At 37.9% G+C, this 20,875-nt stretch overlaps 1 protein-coding gene across 1 annotated transcript in view; it reads left to right on the top strand.

The window, feature by feature from the left end:
• The window catches only part of DNAAF9 (dynein axonemal assembly factor 9), a 74,612-nt gene extending 55,224 nt beyond the window's left edge, over nucleotides 1–19,388 (top strand). Inside the window, exons 28-37 of the mRNA XM_040554693.1 lie at nucleotides 861–986; nucleotides 2,865–2,902; nucleotides 8,231–8,366; nucleotides 8,717–8,803; nucleotides 9,931–10,037; nucleotides 10,732–10,806; nucleotides 10,966–11,168; nucleotides 12,832–12,897; nucleotides 13,534–13,627; nucleotides 15,147–19,388. Of these exons, the coding sequence (XP_040410627.1) occupies nucleotides 861–986; nucleotides 2,865–2,902; nucleotides 8,231–8,366; nucleotides 8,717–8,803; nucleotides 9,931–10,037; nucleotides 10,732–10,806; nucleotides 10,966–11,168; nucleotides 12,832–12,897; nucleotides 13,534–13,627; nucleotides 15,147–15,259 (1,045 nt within the window). The 3' untranslated portion in view covers nucleotides 15,260–19,388. The remainder of the gene's footprint in view (nucleotides 1–860; nucleotides 987–2,864; nucleotides 2,903–8,230; nucleotides 8,367–8,716; nucleotides 8,804–9,930; nucleotides 10,038–10,731; nucleotides 10,807–10,965; nucleotides 11,169–12,831; nucleotides 12,898–13,533; nucleotides 13,628–15,146) is intronic.
• Nucleotides 19,389–20,875: the final 1,487 nt, after the last annotated feature.

Genomic DNA, 20,875 nt, shown 5'->3' with positions numbered 1-20,875 from the left:
TACCCTAACCTGACTGGAAGGGTTTTAGTTCCCAGGCTACCAACCATTCATCTGTTTTGCAAAGGACATGTACATGGCATTTTCTTCATTATAGTCTCTTCTCCTGGTGATAAACAGTGTTATTTTTTTCCACTTAAGAGTGAGATACTTTTCATGAAGTCAGTAGCTGTAGTGTCCAGTGATGTGCAACATAACTGACACTCTGGTAGCAGCACTAGCTTCAAGAATAGTTAATTATAGCTTTTCCATTCTTTTCTGAGCAGTTGAGTGGTGTTTAGACAACTTTAACAAGTATAATTCTTATGTTATAATATATTAACTTGATAATTCTCAATACAGTTTTGAGAGAGACTGTCACTTGGTGAGAAATAAGCTCCAATTCACCTGAATTTTGCTATCCTACAGAACTCCAATACAGCGGTGTCTAGAGTAACGATTGAAAAATGGACTTGTTAATTATAATAGCACACTTAAATTGGGAATGCTTATAAAAGCACATGTTATTTTTTAATATTTCTTTTCCACTTGAGTCAAAGAATGCTAAAATGTTTTACGGAAAGCATAGGGTGCGCTATTTCCATTATATGTTTTTGTGCCTCCAGAAAGTCAAGCTTCACAGTTGTTCAGTGTGAAGTTTTTATACTGGTTTTCTCTGAAGCTCGCATTAGTATATTTCTAGTGTTACTCACTTTGCTCAGTTTGATTAATCGTTTCAATTGCAAAGTTTTGAAATGCTTCGTAACTATCTGTGTAGGCTTTTTTAGAACTATAACCTTGCAAGTAACTGATTTTTTTTCTTACTACATGTTGAAAAGTGTTACTGTTTCTCTGAAGCCTTCTTTCATTTTATTTTCTTACAGATACACTGATGTGATTGATGTTGTACAGGCTCTACAAACTCATCCTGACCCAGATGTAAAGTCCTCTTTCATCATTGGAGCAGTTAATACTTGTGTAGAGCCACTGAGTTGCTATATAGAGCACAGGTATACTTGAAAATATTTTTAGTAGTCTGAAAATAGATTATATATTTGAGATGATTCTGTGATCACTTTTACAGTAACTTGGGCTATATGATGGCTAAATGCCGTTGAACTATCTTAAATCTCACTAAATTGCTAGGTAGTCTGTCTTGGATGAGCTTTTTAAGTGTTTTTTGGTTTATAATGAAATTTGGTTTCCAATGGGTATATAATTAATTATATATAGTATTAATAAAAGTTTATTTTGTAGAAGAATAAAGCATTAGCCTACTGCTTAAATTATGTATACTCTGGATAGGTGTTTTGTGAAATCTGGACAGTTGTCCTGTTGGAAGTTTCTTCAGTCATTCTTAGTATTTTGTAGGTGTGGCTAGGTATTGGGACGTGCATCTCGATTTGGATTATTGATTATATCACTACTTTGTGGTGTTAAACAAAGACTTTTCATATTTAAAGTATGGAATTTATGGGAAGCTGTCCCAAATCAAAGACAAAGCACGAAAGCAAAAGCATTGCAAGTATTAAAATCTGATATCCTGGGTTACTGCAGAGGCACGTTGGGGAGGAAATGATAGCAAAGCCAGGTCACTAACATTTTAAAGTAGTATGGTATAGTTGCTGTTTCCTAGCATACATTTGTGTTCCACACTTCAACAAACGTGGAAGGGAACTCATTTAATTTCATAGACCTATCATTAAACTGTAATATATATATATTTTGCCTCGCTGCTGATTTGATAAAAGTAAGTCAAAGCAGTTAGAATCTTCAGTTCTTAGTGTTATTGCTATTTCTGTTTAAAAACTCTGGGCATCAGAGTTTAGAGGTGAACTGTCCAATCATTTTATAGAAGTGGATTCCTTAAACTTACTAGCTGTTTTTGGAACATGAACCAATAACTTGTGCTTTGTATTAGTCAATAATAGATGCTCCCTTACCGCTGCTTTTGGTCCGTGTTGCCAAGATTGTAAATAAATAATACAGACGACAGAAAATATTGGTGAATTGATGCTGAAGTGCTGTTTAAACTTCTTTCCATAACTATAGTAAAGACAAATTCCTCCCCTAGGTGTATGTTTTTTTTTCCCCAAACTTCATGTGTAACTGGTCATGGCGCTGAGTAGTATTTATAGCAGCGGTAGCCTGCAATCCTTTGACTAACATTGTTTGTCTACTGAATTGCAGTAGCAATTGAAGGAAGAGGCTTAGCTGATGCTGTAGATTATTTCTGTCTCACTTTGAAGTTTCTTCTGATAAGAGCTTACAAAGTAGCCATGTACAGCCAATGACAAATCTTTCAGTTGGGAAACTTTGGCAGTTTCACTGAGTGTTGAGTGATTTTGATGTTTGTCTTGTAACTTTTTCAGTCAAGAAAAGCAAAACCCTTTCCCATCCCAGAAAGTTTATTACTGTGGAGATCTAGCTTTTTTATGTGCTAGGGTGAAGCTCTTCCTAGTACTGAACAGCAGGGCAGGACAAGGGATAGGTAGCTGAATGTGAACAGATAAGATGTTGTCTTTTGTATGCAGCTTTTTATATGTGTCTGATAAAGCTCATAAAAAATGATTGTTGCTTGTCTGACACAATAGGACATGCAAAGTGATATATTCAGAAAGCATTATGTACGTACTGTCTTTCCATAAAGAATTGACTGTATTCAGAAGGAATAGAAACCCTAGAAAACTAAATTTTGGGGAAGAACTCTTCAAAATCATAACCTCTAGAGATGTTCCTGTTGTATGGATTTAGGAAAGGAAGCATGAAAATGAGTTGGAAAGTAAGACTCTAGCTGTCAGCTTCCAAATGAATGGAAACATTTTAATTGAAGGGACATGTATAAATAACACCAATTATTAATATATAAATTTTTTCTTACATTTTAGACTTCTTTTTCCCAAGTTCTTGGACCAGTGCTCACAAGGTACGTGTCATTTTTCTTCATTGTATGCTATACAGAACAAGTAGCTGAGCCATATGGCCAAATAAATAGACTGTAAATATGTGTAGTCAAAGGTCATGGTAAACTTTTGGAGGTAAGAATAGTCTGTGCAGAACAGACAATTTCTCTCTGCCTCTATTATCAAAAAACGTGGGTGCATGGAGAAGATACAAGAATCTATAGCTTGATGCATTCTGGCTGTCATCACCTGGAGGATGGGTTTCAGGCAGCCAGGAATTAAGCTGTTTACCTTAAGCTGCTCTAACTTGTGCTGTGTTGCTAATCGAGTTGCCAAATGGATTGCATTTGATAGGAGAGCTATGTTTCTCACTCCTCCCATCCTTTCTTTGGGGAAATATGAGTAAATGGAGCTCTCCTTCCATTTCTTCTATTTTAAAAAGGAAAAGATGAGCTAGTTAGCTTGTTTCCTGTATCCAATTCTTCCTGCAGCGTGGAGGATCCTTACAGGTTTCATATGACAGAGCTCTTTTGCGAGTGCTCTTGTCCGCTGGTTCTGAGCTTTGTATTCATTTTTATGTTCTGACTCTAAAACGAATCATTTACTGCATTGTCTTCCTTGTCAGAGTAGAGCAGCTGTTTGTGTCTGTGGGTTTCCATTTTTGCTGACCTACCGTCAAATAAGTAATTTAAGTTTCAGTAGCAAAAGCATTCAGCTGTAGCACCTTCACAGTTTTTAACAGTTGGACAGCTGATTCACGATATTAAAACAGTAAATGTAGTTGGTGTGTGTGTAAGAAATCTCTCTTCAGTCAGTTAATCCTTATTTTAGGAAGACCATGAGCTCAACCTAAAGTTGGATAGACCAATGATGCTGGAGATTTCTGTATGTCACTGTCAAACTGCGGTGTTATTGTGGTGTGACTTTCTGATCTTACACTCGTGTCTTCCCAAGTGAACTGCAAGACTAAATTTTTGTTTTTGTTAAACACCGTTGACAAAGTAGGATGCTGCACTCTCTTCTTATAGCTATTTAGAGCCTACTGCTCTGTTTTGCTGCCTGAATTATTATTTGTGTATGAAGAGTGCCCAAAAGAATGAAGCCCCTGAAACTTAAGTCATAGACAGGCTGGAAAGTTTGTAGGTGCTATTATATAAATCAGTGTTTTGTTCTCATTTGGAAAAAAATGGTGAACTGACCAGTAGGTAACTGGCATGATTATAGCCAAATTCGTCTTTGAAAGGAGCAAGAGAATGTTAAGAATGTACCAAAATACCAATAGTTTATTGCCTTTTGCTTTTATAGCAATTTTAAAAGTGTATGTATGCAGACATGACAGGGTAAGAACTTGTCGTGGTTCGAAGAATAGCTAGAAAATGCATAGGACAAGGATAGCTGCTCTTCCTATGGTCCAAGTGCTGAAGGAAGAAAAAACGTTGGGGGTTAGAAGAATGTTCTGGCAGCAAATTATTTCTGCATGTTGCAAGGTTTTGTAATCTAGTTCCCAGATACAGATTGTGACATCAGATAGCCCAGAGCTCTGTTCATGTAAAGCAAATGGGTTCACGTGAGTAGAGGCCGTTTTTGTGTAAAAAGTTTTAGGAGCAAAACTACGCTTTGAACTGAGAGGTGGTACGCTTCTAAACTTTCCAGGCAAGTGTAGAATTGTATCACATGTATAGTGGAAGAAATGTAAACTGGCTTGTAATGTACAAAGCTTTTTTATTCCCCACCACCACCTTGTCCAAAAACAATGAAGGCTTTTATAGGATGTAGAAACCCAAATGCTTCTGGGCAGTTTAGCACCAAGTGTCCTATGTGTCTGTCACTGCAGAGCAACTGCTGGAAAAAGCTGGAGGGAATGACAGTTCCAGCATTATACAGCCTAGGGAATCCACTTCTGCTTAATGAAGAACTGAAGCAGTAGCAATATTTACTGAGACATTCACTTTGAGGGAGATTTGTCCCTTTTTTATTTGTCTCATGCACCCCAATATTGTGTTACTGCAGCGTCTGTTGGCCAACATTTTGTACTGGGCATTATGTAAGTGTGAAGACAAGATGTCCGTGGGTATAGGTGCTTATGGATTAATAAGAGCTTTGGGTGTCTACCTCCTACCTTGTCCTCATAATTATCTTGCAGATTTTTGGAAGTGAGGTTAGCTTTTTGCAGCAGTTTTCTGCGTGTTTTCTGTTGTGTGGCTTTCTCTGTTCTGACAGGGACCTATTCATGTTCTCAACGTGACATCACTTTACATGAGTGACATGCTCTGCTTGGAAAGCCACAAGACTAACAGAAGTGGACGAGAATCCCAGAGAACTGATAAAGCCTTGAGCAGAGTCATTTGTCACCAGCATTAGCAGTTCTTTTTTCTCTCCCTTGCCTGCTTGTTCAAACTTTTCCAAAAGATATTGCTACCATCTGTGCACTGTAGTTTACTTTTGTCTACTTGCAAATATGCCTCTTGCACAGAAGCTCTGAGATGACACCTCGCTAGTCTAGGGGCACGTTGGCATGTCGTGTTATATATGAAGTTGTCTTACAGATCGAGACATCACTGTTGTTAAATATACCCATTGTATATTGGTAAGTGAAAGGAACATAATATTTTTGTATGGTTTGAATCTGTCCCTGCTTCTTCGTTGTTTTTCTCTAACCTGCTATTCCCCAGGCTGCAAAGGTTTTTCTTTAGATGGGTGTACAGATAGAGAATTAAACAAAACTAGGTCATCTTAAAAAAGCACCAGATACAGAGATAGCAGTGACAATTCAAACAGAAAAGTCCAAATTATTAGCTACTAAAGCTGTGTAGGCATCTTCCAGCTCTCAAACAGCTATTTTTCGTCTGGATTACACCACCTGTCTGTCAATTCAGTTCTGTGGACTGTAGCCAGCTAACACAGGGCCAATTTCTGTGGGATGCTGGCACCTACAAAACTTGCATAGGTGTGTGCTGAGCTGAAGCCTGCGGGTTCCACAGGCTTTTGTTCCTTGCAAGGTTGCGTGGGAGTTCACAGCGAGAATGACAGCTACTGCCTGAAAGCTGTTCCCCTTAGACAAGCGCAAAGGAAGCGGGGAGTGATGGAGAAACAGTATGGGCGAGGAGGATGAGACAAGATGCTTTGGTTTCTGATTTGCTAGGTATCTTATCCCTTGAGTCTTTTTCTTCTCAACTTCAGGCTCTGCCAGCTTAGCCCTTGACAATTACCTGTTCTCTCCAAGGCACAGCAATTCTAACTAATGTATTCTACATAGCATTTGTATTATACAGCCTATTTATTGTTCTGTGCTAACTTTGCAGAAATTATAACAACAATTTTGATTAAACTTGACTTTTAAATCAATATTAAGTTTGGGGATATTAATAGAAAAAAAAAACCACACTACATTTAGCATACCCGCAGTGTGGTGGTTGTTGATTAGCTTATTCATACTTTTCATCCTACTTGTATGATCTACATAATAATTTCAAGAATTCATGCGACTTTGAAATTCCTAAGCATGCTCGTTGTTCTTGAAAGAGGAGACTGGGGAAGAGAACAACTGCATATTGCATAAATATAGGTGTTTCTGAAACTGGACTGGAAACTTCTGTGGGGGATTAAGAAACAAAAATACCAACGAGATGGGAATTTGCTCCTGTCTTGAAAGGGTCAGTGATGCAAGTAACAGAGTGGGAGCATATGGTATAAAGGAACCCAGAACGCTTGGCAAAGATACTTCCGTGTAAGGAAGCCTCTGCTGGGATTAGTGTACTCTAAATACTTCCGTAAGGATCAGGAATAACTTCAGGCAGCAGATGATGCTGTGAAGTTCATTATATATTCCTCTTTAAATAGTGGTGGGGTTGGGTTGGACTGTCCTGGCTCAGTCACTCATGGATAGCCTAGAGTTTACCGTTGTCTCATCACCGTACTTGCAGATACAGGATCTGAAACAAGCTGCACATCTTGAGCAGAGAAACAGCGTTCCTCCTGCGTTCTGGACAGCACTGACATCCTAGGGAGACCTGAAAAAGCAGCACTTCTTTTTGCTGAGGAACTGGGCTGTAATTCCTTCTGCTGTAGCACCACCTTGATACAATTGGGAAGTGGAGATCTGCTAATGCTCAAATCAGCTGGATGATAAATCCAGTGCCTCACCTGGCAGTTTTTCCTTAAAGATCTCCAGTGCCCAAGGCTTGACAGCTGTGATGGTTGCTGCATTACTGCTGATTGCCTTCAGAGTCATCTGCAGTAGCAGCAGTTGGTTCTCATTTAATGTGAAACTTGTCTTACACCAAGGAAGACAGCAGGTATAATGGGAAGACATCTTCAAGTCTGGGAAATTTTTTCTTTGAGAAGAGGAACTGCTTCCTCTGAAATCAGTGGCACTAGGTGCAGTGAGCAGTACTGTTAAGTCTGAAGAAGGAATTGCTTCTGGTGACACAGCAGAGTCTCCTTGGTGGTTGGGACTCAAGACAAATATATATCCCATCATTTTTTGTAATTTTTTTTGTTGGCCTGTGGATTCAGATTTGCTGTCTGAAAACCATTTCAGGGCTTGTCTTTGATTTTTTTTCTTTATTTTTGAAACCCAACCCTTGTCTTGTATTTTGAAAGTAACAACTGTCAGTGTACAAAATACTGATTTTTCATATTTTTTTTAAACAAGATGTTTAACCAATCTTTCTACACATTAGTATTAGCCTCTTGGAAAATTCAGTGTTTTTTATTAAACTGTCCCTTCTCAAACTGCTGCTAGCATGAATTGATTCTTTTGATTAGTTGATTCTTTTGATTAATTCTAAATTACTTCTGTTACATCATCTGTCTAATAAAAAAGAAAAATATCTTGACCTGGCGTAGCTGTGTTCTGGCAAAGCAGGCCTTCCTCGTTAGTCAAGTCATCTTCAGTGACTAGTGTTGTACTGGTAGGATCATGTTGGTTTTTTTTTTTGTAAGATTGTTTTCACTGAAACATAAGAACCCCCAGAGTACAGCAGCCTGCCTCTTCCCCCTTGAGTCATATCAGTGTCTGAAAACGGTTGCCTCTGTCAGGAGCTACTATCCCTGCATGTCTACAGGTTGTGATAAAACGGGCTTCTGAGCTGGCTGCTGTCTAGGTGCTGCTGCAAAATAGTTAACGGTTCTGTGTGGTTGTTCTTCGTTGTTCGTATCTGAAGTTAGATGGGCTTCTGGGATTTGCTGGGCAGGAAAGAGAAGAAAAGCTCCCTGCTTTTTTTTTCCTTAATACCTTTAATGCAATGAGGTAGAGGCAAAATAAGAATAGCTGTTAAATCACTTAATTATTTGTTAGTTATTGTTGCATACCTGACGTCTGTAAACTATCCTCTGTTTTTCTTACACAGGACTGGTGAGTAATGTGATTTTCACAAGTCACGCTACAGAGCAGAAGCATCCGCTCCTTATGCAACTGCAGAGCCTGATCCGAGCGGCAAATCCTGCTGTTTCGTTCATCTTGGCAGAAAATGGAGTTGTGACTAGGTAATGTTCATCACCATCCTGTATTTGTCACTTTTGGTGGATGGGGCACATGTATTTGGAAATCGTTACCAGAGCAAAACAAAAGAATACCATATACACAGGAGATACTTGTTTTTCTTCATTGCCTCTCATGTAAAAGGCATCTTACCTTTCAATTTTTGGTCATATGTAGGGACTAGGATATGCAAGTTTTTGTCTGCAGAATGTTAATACTGTTACTGTCATACTGGGTGGGGAATACTCTAATTTTACTGTAGCTAACACATTCTGTTTTATTTAAGCAGCTTACAGATAGTGGCCATTTTATTGAGGTCATAAATTAAAAATCTTCATTTTTTATCTCTCTGTAGGAATGAGGATATTGAATTAATTCTCTCAGAAGGCAGTTTCTCAAATCCTCAGATGATGAGAGCTCGATATTTAATGTATCCTGGCTGGCAAGTATCTAGACTGAGAAATATTAAAACTATTTTTCTAATTAACTTGAAGATTAAAAAGTCTTACTAACTTAATTTAGATTTTTTCCAGACTACTCATTTGGAACAGGCAATAGCTTTGTAAATCATTTTTGAAAGAGAGCTGATGAGTATTCGTAGTAGATACACAACTGCTTTCCTTTTAAGGGGAAAAGGATCCTTTCTGGACACCATTTAAATCAATGGGCAAGATTACTGCTGCTTTTCAGAAGAATAGAAAAGAACCCTCTGGGAATAAGCTGGGAAGGATTGGGATGGGTGAGGTCAATAACGATGAGAGTAATTTCATTCTGACAGCTATTCAGCCTTACTGGAATGAACTTGCTATGTCAGTCTAGCTATTAGCAGAACAATTATTCATTTAAAAAAAAAAAATCAGCAGCCTTATTGACAGTCTTGGCAGAGGCTAAGGCCCTGATAATAAGTGGTACCAAGCTTTTGCTTTAATACTGGGTGATATTTTTCATTGCTCAGGGTGCTTTGCACGTCTTGTTGCAGTTATCTGTGCTGTACCTATTTGGCAGAAAATGTAAACCTGACAGCCATTATAACTCCTGGCTGACTGTTTTCTAGTTAGATTTATAGTGTTGGAAGCATGATTTATCTGCAGTGCCCTGCCAGTCCTGTATGCATGTGTAGTTTTTGGTTGGAATTTTTACTCTAAATTGGATTACGAGTAAGGCTCCTAAAATAAATTGGCACAAAGCTTGGAGTGTCAGGGTTGTTGGCAAATTGCATGGTGCTGAAGGAAAAGAGGAAAAAAAAAAACAGTATTTAAAACTTTGGACAGCAGTTACTGCAATTGATAGTATGTAAGTATAGTAAGTAGATAGTATATAGGAAAAAAAGCCTAGCAGCAGGAAGAACATCAAAATGAATCCCAAGCTCTTTGAACAACCTCAGACTTTAATATTGCACTTTCATGAATTTCTTCGTAGAGGGGAAAAAAAAGCTTAGTGTTTTTCTTCCTGTGAGGAAAGCTTACCTGTAGTGAAATAATGGATGTTCTTTTTAAGAAGTCTGTTAGATGAAAAGCGCAAGTGTTGTGTTTTCTTTGTTGAAAGTGTGTGTTTGTTTTTTGCCTTAAGGTATGAAGGCAAATATGGAGCTGGGTCTGTGTTTCCTCCAATGGTTCAGATCTGTGTATGGTTTAATCGTCCTCTAGAAAAAACACGATTTGTGACCAAATGTAAAGGTACAAATGAACTTTGACTGACTTGATTTAAATCCAGGTATAAAAGGCTGAGGAACAGAAGGGAAGGAAGACACTGACGTAGCACAGTTCTTTAATTACCGTTGAAGTAAACATTTAATTGAAAATTCAGCTTTCCTTCCTTAAAGTACAGTAAATGACCTTTAGAATCTCCTCTGGAAAACTGACCTATGACTGTGTTCAGATGAAAATCTAATTTCACTTATAGTTTCTACAAGCTGAGAGTTATCTTCATATGTTTGCTTTTTTGTTTAATTTTGTTTAGTAGTGTTGAAACACAGTTTGTAAGTGAGCATCAGCTTCTACTATGCATGCCAAACAATTCCTTTTAATTACGAAAAAATACGCTCAACTGTGTGTCAGGCTGCTAGAGTAGATATATAATCATGCCTTTCCTTCTTTCCATAGCAAAACAATGTTAAGGAGCACCATTTTACTTTCCACACACAGTGTAAGCGTTCAGTATGCCAAACACGTTATTTCCCACCTAACCCCTAGAGAAGAAATGAGAGCGTATAGGAATGTTTTGTAGTGGGAGCTACGGGGGACACTGCAGCTTTTTCCCCCAAAGCACTAGGATGTGGATTAGAGACCTGTAGCATAGGTCTGATGAGAAGCTACACCAAGGAAAAGAAAAATAAGTGAGATAATGTTGTCTGTCTTCCATTTCAAACAGCAATTAAGTCATTGCTCAAGCCAAGTCCTTTTTCTGGAAACATTTATCACATCATGGGCAAAGTTAAGTTTTCAGGTAAGAGGAAGATGCTTCTGCAGTTCCTTGTGCTTGTATTGTGTGTGGTATTGGAAAACTTAATTTTTATGTACTGTAGTCTGTCTACACCGTTGTGTTGGTGTTAAATTAGATTAGCAATTATCAAGACATTCTTTTCTTCTGTCTTCTCCTTGTTAGATTCTGATAAAATGATTGAAGTCTGTCACAACACATCATCTAACTCACTAAGCCTTGTGCCTGTTCAGGAGGGGCCAACTCCTCCTGATGCAAGAAACGATAGCAGAGATTGCAGCAGTCAACAGGAGTGCTTCCTTGTGTTCATTGGCTGCTCTCTTAAGGAAGAGGATATAAAAGATTGGCTCAGAGAAACTGCAAAACAGGTTCGTGGACATGTTTGCTTCTATTTAGCGTAATCTGTTTGGCATTTCCTAACAAGAGGAGAAATAGGAGTATCCTGATGAAACATTTTTTGTTAATCTCCTTTCTCTTCTACCAAGGTATTAGCGTTCCAGAGTGTAAATGTATTTCGAAGAGGACTAACAGCTTGCAAATGTGTATTGTTTTAATACCTGCTACAGCATATTCATGCATTGATCTGCTTTTGAACACTGGGGCAAATGTGTTGGCAAATGGGGGCAGAATAAACACAGGATGATTAAGCTGAGACATGATTGCCCCGAAGCTAAAATGTAGTATGAAATAAATCTTCTTGAAGTACCTGAATGCTGTAACGCTGAAAACTTGTTTTGAATCACTAAATTAAACCTCCTTGAGAGTAACCAACTGAAATGGAGGGTATAGCTTTTTCATTTTTTCATGCTTAATTTGTCAAGCGTACAGCTGTGTAAGACTTCATGTATTCCTGCATGGTTAGCATACATATGCAGCAGAGGTAGGGAACAGAGGATGCCCGTAAGTAGTCTAGAAGGCATGTCCTGCAGCTGTTGTCTTGCTAACTTAACACACTTAACACACTTAACTTAAGACTGGCACAGCCTGACCAGGAGTGTGGGATGAGCTGGTTTTCTTGTACACATCCAAATAATACCAGCAGTTTTGCTAGGTTCTTGGGGTTGTGATTCAGAAATATACTTGGACAGGAACTGTTGAACCATACAAATTGTTTATTTTAGCACTTTAGTTGGATTCTGAGCCTATGGTTCCAACTCTGCCCTTTTATGATGTCCATTTTGGAATATTAGTTAATTAGAGATACTTATAATTACTTTTCTATGGCTTAGGATTTGCATAGTGTCTCTAGAAATTTGTGTAGGAAGGGAATAATTTTTGTGCAGGTGACTTTTGGAGCTGTTTGTAAGGATCTTCAAGTTCTCACCTCTGTGTTAAGTTGTGCAAGTTGTGTTACTGCAAGGAAGTATACATTTGCCATGATGACATTACTTGCTGTGTATATATCATATGGGTAATATATGGAGACAAATGCTTTTTGCATCTAAGAAAGCACTATATGGAATACTATTTTAATTTTATGAAAACTTGCAACTTGAAAGTAAAGGCATATCTCAAATGTGAAGTGTTTCTTCTTTGACCAGGTCAGGACTACAAGTAGTCTTCCTTAAGTCTCTCTAGTCATGGCTAATTGAGAGTTTCATACTTCATGTAAGAAATGAAGTGTAAAACCTTTCAGGCTAAAAACTAGATTATTTTTCTGTCCTAGTGCCAATTTTTTTTTGCACTAGAGTTGTATTTAAATTGCATTGTTTAAAATACTTCTAGAATTTGTCATCTCTAGTGGTGCCTTATGTAAGATCACTTGGTTTGTGCTTATGTTTTCATCACGTATTTGTGAGTGCCTTAGTGTAATGCAATAAGTCTGTCTAGAAATTAATGTTTAAAATGTATGCTTCTGAAAGATTTACTGCTTTGCTGGGCTTGAGCATGGTAGCATGTGATCGTAATTTCACTGCCTTTTTCCACATTTCCAAGGAAGAACTCTTCTGTGTTTATTTTTTAACACAACTAAACTGTAATGTCACATCGTTACTCAGTAGGTATATAACTGGGGTCTAATTCTTTCTACAGAAACCTCAGAGGAAAGCCCTGAAGACTAGGGGAATGCTAACCCTTCAGGAAATAAAAAACATTCACGTAAGTAGAAACAATTAATAGCAAGTCCTTTTGGCTAATTTTCTTAAATATCCGTTTGTATGATGGAGCGCTTCCCATATCTGCCATGACAAGTGTGATGAGCACTAAATTAAAACACTTACTGTCTCTTTATATACTCAAACCACAGCCGAGGCTGTCCAGGAGGAATTTACAACATAAATCTTGGTATTGTGTAGGCATTTATCTCAGGATGTTAAGCGAGCCTTGAAAAGCGGGGGATGTGTAGGATGTTGGCCATGCATACTCTTGTGGTTGGTTTAACGGTAGGCTTTCCCCATCTTTTCTCCTTGCTCTGTACTGTGCAGGTTGTCAAATACAAACTAGGATCCCAATTGCTTAATCCCGCCCCAATAACTGACTCTGGGTTGTAAGAGTTGGGGTACTGAGTTTGTCATGGCTGTGAGCGTTGCTGTACATAACTTCCTTAGTCTATATAGATCTTTGTCATATGTAGATGAGTCATACTGTCTTTCTGGAGTGCTCCTTTATAGCCACGTGCCATAACTTCCTGCCTGCTGAAGAAGGTGTTTTTTCTTATTTAAGCTTGTTAGGACTGTGTCAAAGCAATTTTGCATTGTAAATGCTTATTGTGTGGTATATATTTTCTTAATTTAGGTAAAACGCCATTTGGATCCGCTTCCAGCTGGTTATTTTTACAATGGGACTCAATTCGTGAATTTTTTTGGTGACAAAATGGATTACCATCCGTGTATCCTTTGAAATGCATTTTTTGGTGAAGAATTGGGTAGGCTACAGGCTATGCAGATCTGAAACGTATACTGTCAAAGCAGATGATACGCTGAAGAGACAGTTTGATTGTCAGGTAGTAATGTGAAGTGAAAACTTTTGTTGCTTGAATCTTTGCGTGGTTACTTACCATTTAAAGCTTACTATTAAAACAATTTTTCAGAGGTATGATCTAAGAAGTGGTGTAGAACCAAAAAAACAACCCTAAAATTGCTGTACATGATCTCATGCGAAGAACGATTTATGGGCCACAGCTTGTCAAAGAAATATTTTTCAAACCCAGTAGTTATATAACGTTGCTTAATTCTTGGTTATGACTGATAAAATTTCCAAATGGATGTAATTTAGTGTGAATGCATGTGCGTGCACACTGAAATAAAAGCAGTCAGGGTTGGTTTATGTTTTACTACAGTATACTTTTTCTGTTGTCTATCTTTGTGGTGCAGCTCAAGTTAAATGATTGCTCCCATTTTGTAACTTAGTATGATAAAAACAACTTATTTGATGCAAAGTAGAAATGTGAACAGTGTCCAGAAGTAGTGGAGGTGCAGTTTTTGTAACTGCTTTTTAAACTTAAAGTAAAACCTTATTTGAAAACTCCTTCAGCTGAGCAAGCAGAATGATTTACTTATCTAATTGTGCTATATATTTGTTCATAAATGCTCTGTCCTTACTGGTCTTGTTTAGTATCAATTACAAAAGTGAACTAGGGCCAACACAGCTCTCTGGTTTTCTTTCCAGAACCATGTTGATTTTATACAAATATATATGGTACTTAAACCTGAATGTGTTTTTGTCTCTGGCACAAACTCCAGAGTAATACTAATGGTCCAGTTTACTCCTGTTCTTCTTGTTTCCATACCTTTCTATTGTTTTTGCCTTTATCACTGAAATTTTAAATTTGGTTTGATATTCTCAATTTGCTTTTTACTTAGGCTTAACAAAAATTGAAGTGTGTTCTGTTCTGGAATAAGAACAGATTTTCACTGCTCTGTGGGACAATGTTAATTTTAAACCAGCAGACCTCTGGCTGCTGGGTAAACTCCTAGTTACGGTACACTGGCAGAAAATAGGGTAACAGTGAACTTCATCTGTGCTCTTCACTAGACCACCAGAATCCTGGTGTTTGGAAGTAAAAGATGTCTGTGCAGGCAGTTATGGCTGTTTTGTGTTGGGCAAGTAAATTTTTTCAGACTTGCACTTACCAAAATAGCTATAAATATCTGCAAACCTGCTGTAGTTTTATTGTTCTTATATTCTTCCTTATGGGAAACTCTTTTATTCCCCAGTAATAAAAAGTAGCTGTGGTTAGGTCAGACTGTGGTAATCTCAGAAGGTAATGCATTGAATTTCTGTTGGATTTCTATGAATTTCTGCTTTCAGTAAGTGTTCCTGAACTGGCAGATCCTTCAGACCTGTTTGCTCTTTTGTAACAAATGCTATTTGCACAAATGTTTTTTTCCTTAGTTTTTCAAAATCAGTAATGGACCAATTCATGAATGATTACTTGGAAGAAGCCAACCGGGAAATAGAGAAGTACAACAGAGAATTAGAAGAACAAGAGTATCATGATCTCTTTGAGCAGAAGACATAAGCACATGTATTCTGTGGATTTCTGAACTACCTACTGTCAGTAACCAAAAATGCTGTTGTCCTTGCTGGTTAACTAGAAAATGTAAGTGAAATGTCAGTTTTCAGCACTCCTTATAAAACTAAGAGATCATTCCTGTAAGGTTGGCATTTTTAATATGGTAACTGCTTAGTTGTTTGTATTGTCAGGTTTGCTTCCACTTCACCTTAATTCCAGACTGTAAAAAGTGTCACCTGGAATCGCTGGCTAGCAGTGGAAATTTCTTTAAAAGAAGAAAAGCTGGAAAGGTTTATTTCCTAGCAGGTCAAAATGCAAGCATGGGTTTGGTCCATCATGCAGATGGTCAAACAACTTTAATCTCTTGATGTCCCCTGAAACTTGTTGCACAGGAGCGTAAATGAGCAGTGGTATACTTCAGTTTGTGGGATTGGGGGATGTTCCTAAAGCGAGAAATGGGGGAACGTTCCAAAAGCTCTGAAGAGAATCTAACGCTACTGCTGTTAGGGTGTTCCCAAAGCGAGAAATGGGGGAACGCTTCAAGAACTCTGAAGAGTACCTGATCCTGCTGCTGTAAGGGTGTTCCTAAAGCGAGAAATGGGGGAATACATAAACCTCTGCTCTTTTTCTGAGGGGACAGCATGTCTCAAACCTCTGCACAGTTTGAATCCGCGGTCAAAGTTTTGACTTCTTAAAGAAAAGATGTTTATACATTTCAGGGTGAAATGAGATAGGTGGAGATCTCTCTCTTCCCAGTGGTGTTATAGCAATTCAGGTCATATTTTCTAGAATCTGTAACTTGTGATTCTTTAAAGGATTATCTCTGAAGGATTCTTACTTCAGTAGTAAAAACTAAGCAGAGCAAGAAAAGGGGGAGAGTATGAAAAGCCAGGATTCTTTAGTTAAAGAATTGCTCTTTGTGAAAAAGACTCACTTCCAAAGGTAAAAAATATCTGAAGATGTACTTGAAATAGGAAAGAAGTTGTCTGGGAAACTTCCAGAAAAAATTGCACACAGTAACATCTCACTAGGTTTTAATTACTTGCACCAAAACCTTTACAGTTACTAAATGATACTGTAATAGGAATTTGGGCAACTTGTCCTGTAACGTAATTTAGTGCAATTTTAAGTGAGACTTCATAGATCACTGACTGAAGGCTTACGTGGTACCCCAGCAGCTACTTAAACATAATTATTGAAAGCTTATTGAATAAGCAGATTATTGTAGCGTGCTGTGTGTTCAGAATTTAGTCAGATGAAAAAAGTCCAAGAGGGATTTTGATTTTCGTATTCCTTTGCTTTAGGAGTAGTTCCATCTTTTAATACAACTGCTGCCTTTCTTTTTGGTCAGATGTATACAATGCAGTAAGAAATCGAATGATTTGTTACAGTACACTTTAAGTACATAACGTGTTCAGTCTCTTTTTGTGGGAGGAAAATGAGGTTTAAATCCTGCCGTGAAACCTAAGGCTACATACAGTTTTACACCTTATTTAAGAAATATATTTTTTACCTTTGGAATCTGAAATGGCTGAAACTTCAATAAGTCTGTCAAAAACTGAAACGCCTTGTAGGTAGAGTTTCAGTTCGTGTTGTTACTAGCTGGCTTGGTGCCCGTGCTGCAATGGTGATGCAGTACAGATGTGGAATTCCAGGTGCTGCAGACTGGGATATAGGTGTTGATAAGGTTTCGTTAATAGCTTTCCTATTAGATTTAAAAAGCTGTCTGAACTTAATTTTTTGTTTTGCACACCACGAGACTTTATAAACTACTTGTATCCTGTTAAATTTCATTAAAAGCCAGCAATTAGTTTGTGTGTCTAGGCTTTTCGGGGTAACCCATATTACAGGTATAGAGCATCATGATAAGGCTCGTGAGTTTATCTATGCATGGCTATACTTTAGTCTTCATATACTGTAGTGCCTGGTAGAGAAATGTAGCTAGCAGTGGATTTGGGGGGCAAGCAGGTGCTTACAAGCTAAGTACAGTTGGCTGCATGAAACTATATATTGAAATCAGACCAGGATTATTAGAGTGCAGAATTCTGGAGGTAACACTGCAATAAAAGGGGCATTAGGAAATTCTTACCAAGTTATAGTTCTTAGCCAATAAACTTAGTGTAAACCCCGCGTGCTCCTTCCCAGTACAAGTTATCTAATCTGCAAAGCCATATTTCTAGGATAGCGGTATGACTACGTGATGTCAGGAGAAACACCATTTGCAGAGCCGACGGGCACTCCCTTGATGCTTTGTCTCAGCTTGCAAGTCAGTAACGGTGTAGTTAAGTGCAATTGATTGAACGATAGATGACGATACTGTAGCTTATTTTGCTCTGCTGAACTCTTTTTAAGAACTCCAATTTGTGCAGCTCTTGAAAATGGCTGTCGATGGGGCTAACTCAGCTGCGGCTGGCGTAGCAGCTTGCAATCCCAAACGCAGTGTCTCATGAACAAAAAGGAAATAAGCATATCAAATTGGTGTGCTACTGTGCAAATTGAGGTGTTCTCTAAAAACTGCATCAGAAGAGCTCTGAGCAAAGGCCTAGTATACTTATATACTGTACTGCATGCTATATGGTAATAGCTGTGTATTTTGAAGACCTTTCACCATACTGGTACTATTTCAATTAATCTATTTTGGTATTGAAATAATTTGATTACCTCAATTTTTTTTTAGTTTTTAACTGTGACTTTAAAAGTGAAAAATTACTGAAATAGTGAAACTGTGACAATGGTATCCTTTAAACATAGTAGTGCCTTGCAGACGATGCCATTTATGCACGAAGCATAGCATAAATGGCCATCGTGGGTTGTATTGCTTGCACCCTCTTTTTTTAAAGGAAAAAAACGGTTTTGGTGAAAGGACTTAAAATTAACGTAGCGAAGAATATTAGCACAAATGGTAAACTGTTAAAAGAAAACTCTTTGAGGACTAAAACGTATAAATGCGTGATGCTGCTGATAGTTTAATAGCAGTTGCTGATTCTTTTGGAGTTACTTCTAACAGTCAGCAGCACTTTTTTTTTTTAGAAGAGCATAACTTTTGTACTCTGGTCAGAGAGATTTATACTGTGTCAAACCCCATCTGTAGGGCAAGCTGCTTTCCTCGCTGTTTTGAAGTCGAGGTAAGGATTGAGTTAAAGATCTAGTTTTTGAAAATTTTTTAGCTACTGTAATAATAATAAAAAAGCACCATTTCTAAACCACAAATGTTTGGATACAGAAAAAGTGCCATTACACTGTTCCAATATGTTTTACTGTATTTTGACAATTGGTAACAGTAACTTTGTGTCCAGACATTTCTGAAATTGGGAAGAAATGCTGAGAGTCCTCAAGGGGTTTACGTGCTTTGCTGACCCTCATGTTAGCAGGTTGTGGTGTTTTTTTTTTCCCCTCATGGAGAATGAGTGTGATCAGAAGTTACTGAAGTTATAGGGAGAAAAATGTGATAAACTTAAGAGAGGAACACTTGCAACTTGGACTGCGCTGCAATCTCGGAGTATTTTATGGTAAGCTGTGCAATTTGGTCTTAGTCCGATTTTACACTTTGCAATTAATGACTGATTGCAGGGAGCATCTAAGTTGCATGTAGAAGTTCTCTAATAAGTTTCTTTTATTATTATTTTTTAATTGAAACTTTTCTGAATTTGCACAGATTTAAGCTCTGGAATACTTTGGTATTCTTAAAAGGGAAAAAAACGTAACTAGTATAGTGAATTGTGAACTGTGAGTTGTTAGAACTGCATCATTGATCTAATTTTAGATTGTTTAAAAATGTACCTCAGAAAGCTAGTGAGAAATTGCTTCATTTTTACACAAGTTAGATACTAATGTAACACTTCTCACTTTACAATGTGCCAAAATTCACTTTTATACTAGTTCTCAATGCTTTAATATTTGCAATTTTAAGTTAAAAACTTGTATTTACAAACACTACTGTAACTTCAGTTAAACTGAATTGTGTGATTGAAGCTTTTTGCCTGTTGTATTTATTACACAACTTGATTCAATAAATATAAAATTACCTTTCCATTTATTTTTGTATTGTTTTACATGTTTATACCTGCAGTTTGTGTGACTTTTACACTTGTAACTCAGATGTGATGGAAAGAACCAATAAACAGTCTCCATCTGCTGTCTGTCTTTGACTTCTTTAATAAGCTCATTAAGCTTGAATTTTTAATCATTGAAGTTTCCTTTCAAAGTATATTAGTTTTGAGCTCGCAAAGTGAAGAGAAATACAGAAGACCAGAAAGGTGACTCGTTCATATTTAAACTAAAATCTAAAGATTTAAAGAAATTATATTTTTCCAAGCTGTTATTTTATCTTTAGATGCTCTTACATGGAATTTTAATGGGGTAAAATTTAAAACCAGTTGTAGGATGAAGGATGTTAATTGGCTTCATTCCTGTCATCTCAGTCCTTCAGCAACTATACTTCACTGTAGTTGTGTATACATGAATGCAAGAGCTAAATCCTGCTCCCTGTACTCATAAATGAGGGAGCTGTTTCAAGATCAGCTGCTGTTGATCTGAAATCAAGCTGCCATTGAGAGGGCAATCCCACCTTACCCTCCTTTTACTGCTTCAGTCTCTGAGTGGGAGGCTGTGCATTGGTCAGGTCACTTTGCTGATTAAACTGAATCTGCAATGATTTGTCTCCAGATTGTCAACACTGCTGCATTTTTATTGTTTAGGATAGTGTTTTGTTTTTTTCATAATCAGTTCTTAAAAAAAAAGTTAAATTCAGCCTGTTTTGCTTACTGCAGGCGTGTACACAGAAATGGCAGCTTCTCCTGCATGGTCCTTTGACTAAAATCCAGCACTTTTCCCTTGCTTTGCAGCTGGCTTTGGGAAGCATGAACTCTTCCACTTGCAAACGCAGTTGGACTGCATCCACTGCTTTTGAACTGCCGAGTCCATTCCTTTGACTTGCGGTGCACGCTGTCAACACAGCAGTGAACAATTTCCCCATCATATATTGATGGTCTGAGAGAAGCAGCGGTTAACAATTCAGTATCAGACTGCAGACCCCACAAGATCATTCCCATGTTAATTTTAGAGTGTTTGGGCCCTGTTCTTAACTAATGTGGGCATAAGCTTTCATCGCAAACCTTTGGGCTATGTCTTAATGCTGGCCAAGCAACTAGGAGAGTTTCTACCATGCCTTACAGTGCCGTTGTTCTTAAGACATTCCTCAAATGCAGTGCAGTTGTTGAAGGTCAATGCTTCCTTTATTACTTTTCTCAAGCACCTTAACAGCCCTTTCTCTTGAGCATAAAATGGAACTCTGGGACAAGTGATGAGCTGTTTGTTGACTGGGAATTTCTGGAGATGACTATCCCAATACCGAAGTATTTGGCTTTTTTCCCTCGGAAAAGCACATCCCTTACTAGATCCACTGCAACTGCTGGTGGTGGAGACCGCTGGCTTAACTGTGGTCCCATCCATGAACATATAGAAATAGAAACATTTGAACGAATGTTCAAATAGAGGAAAATCTTTTTTCTCTATCCCAAGAACCTTTAACTTAAAACTTTCAGAAAATGGTGGTGACAATTGATAGGCTCTGAGTCATGCGATGCCCCAGCGGTGCTTTCATGGGGAGAAAGGCTGGGGTTT

Source organism: Cygnus olor, chromosome 4, assembly GCF_009769625.2.
Source record: "Cygnus olor isolate bCygOlo1 chromosome 4, bCygOlo1.pri.v2, whole genome shotgun sequence".
NCBI lineage: Eukaryota > Metazoa > Chordata > Aves > Anseriformes > Anatidae > Cygnus > Cygnus olor.
This window is presented reverse-complemented; position numbering and strand designations above follow the sequence as displayed.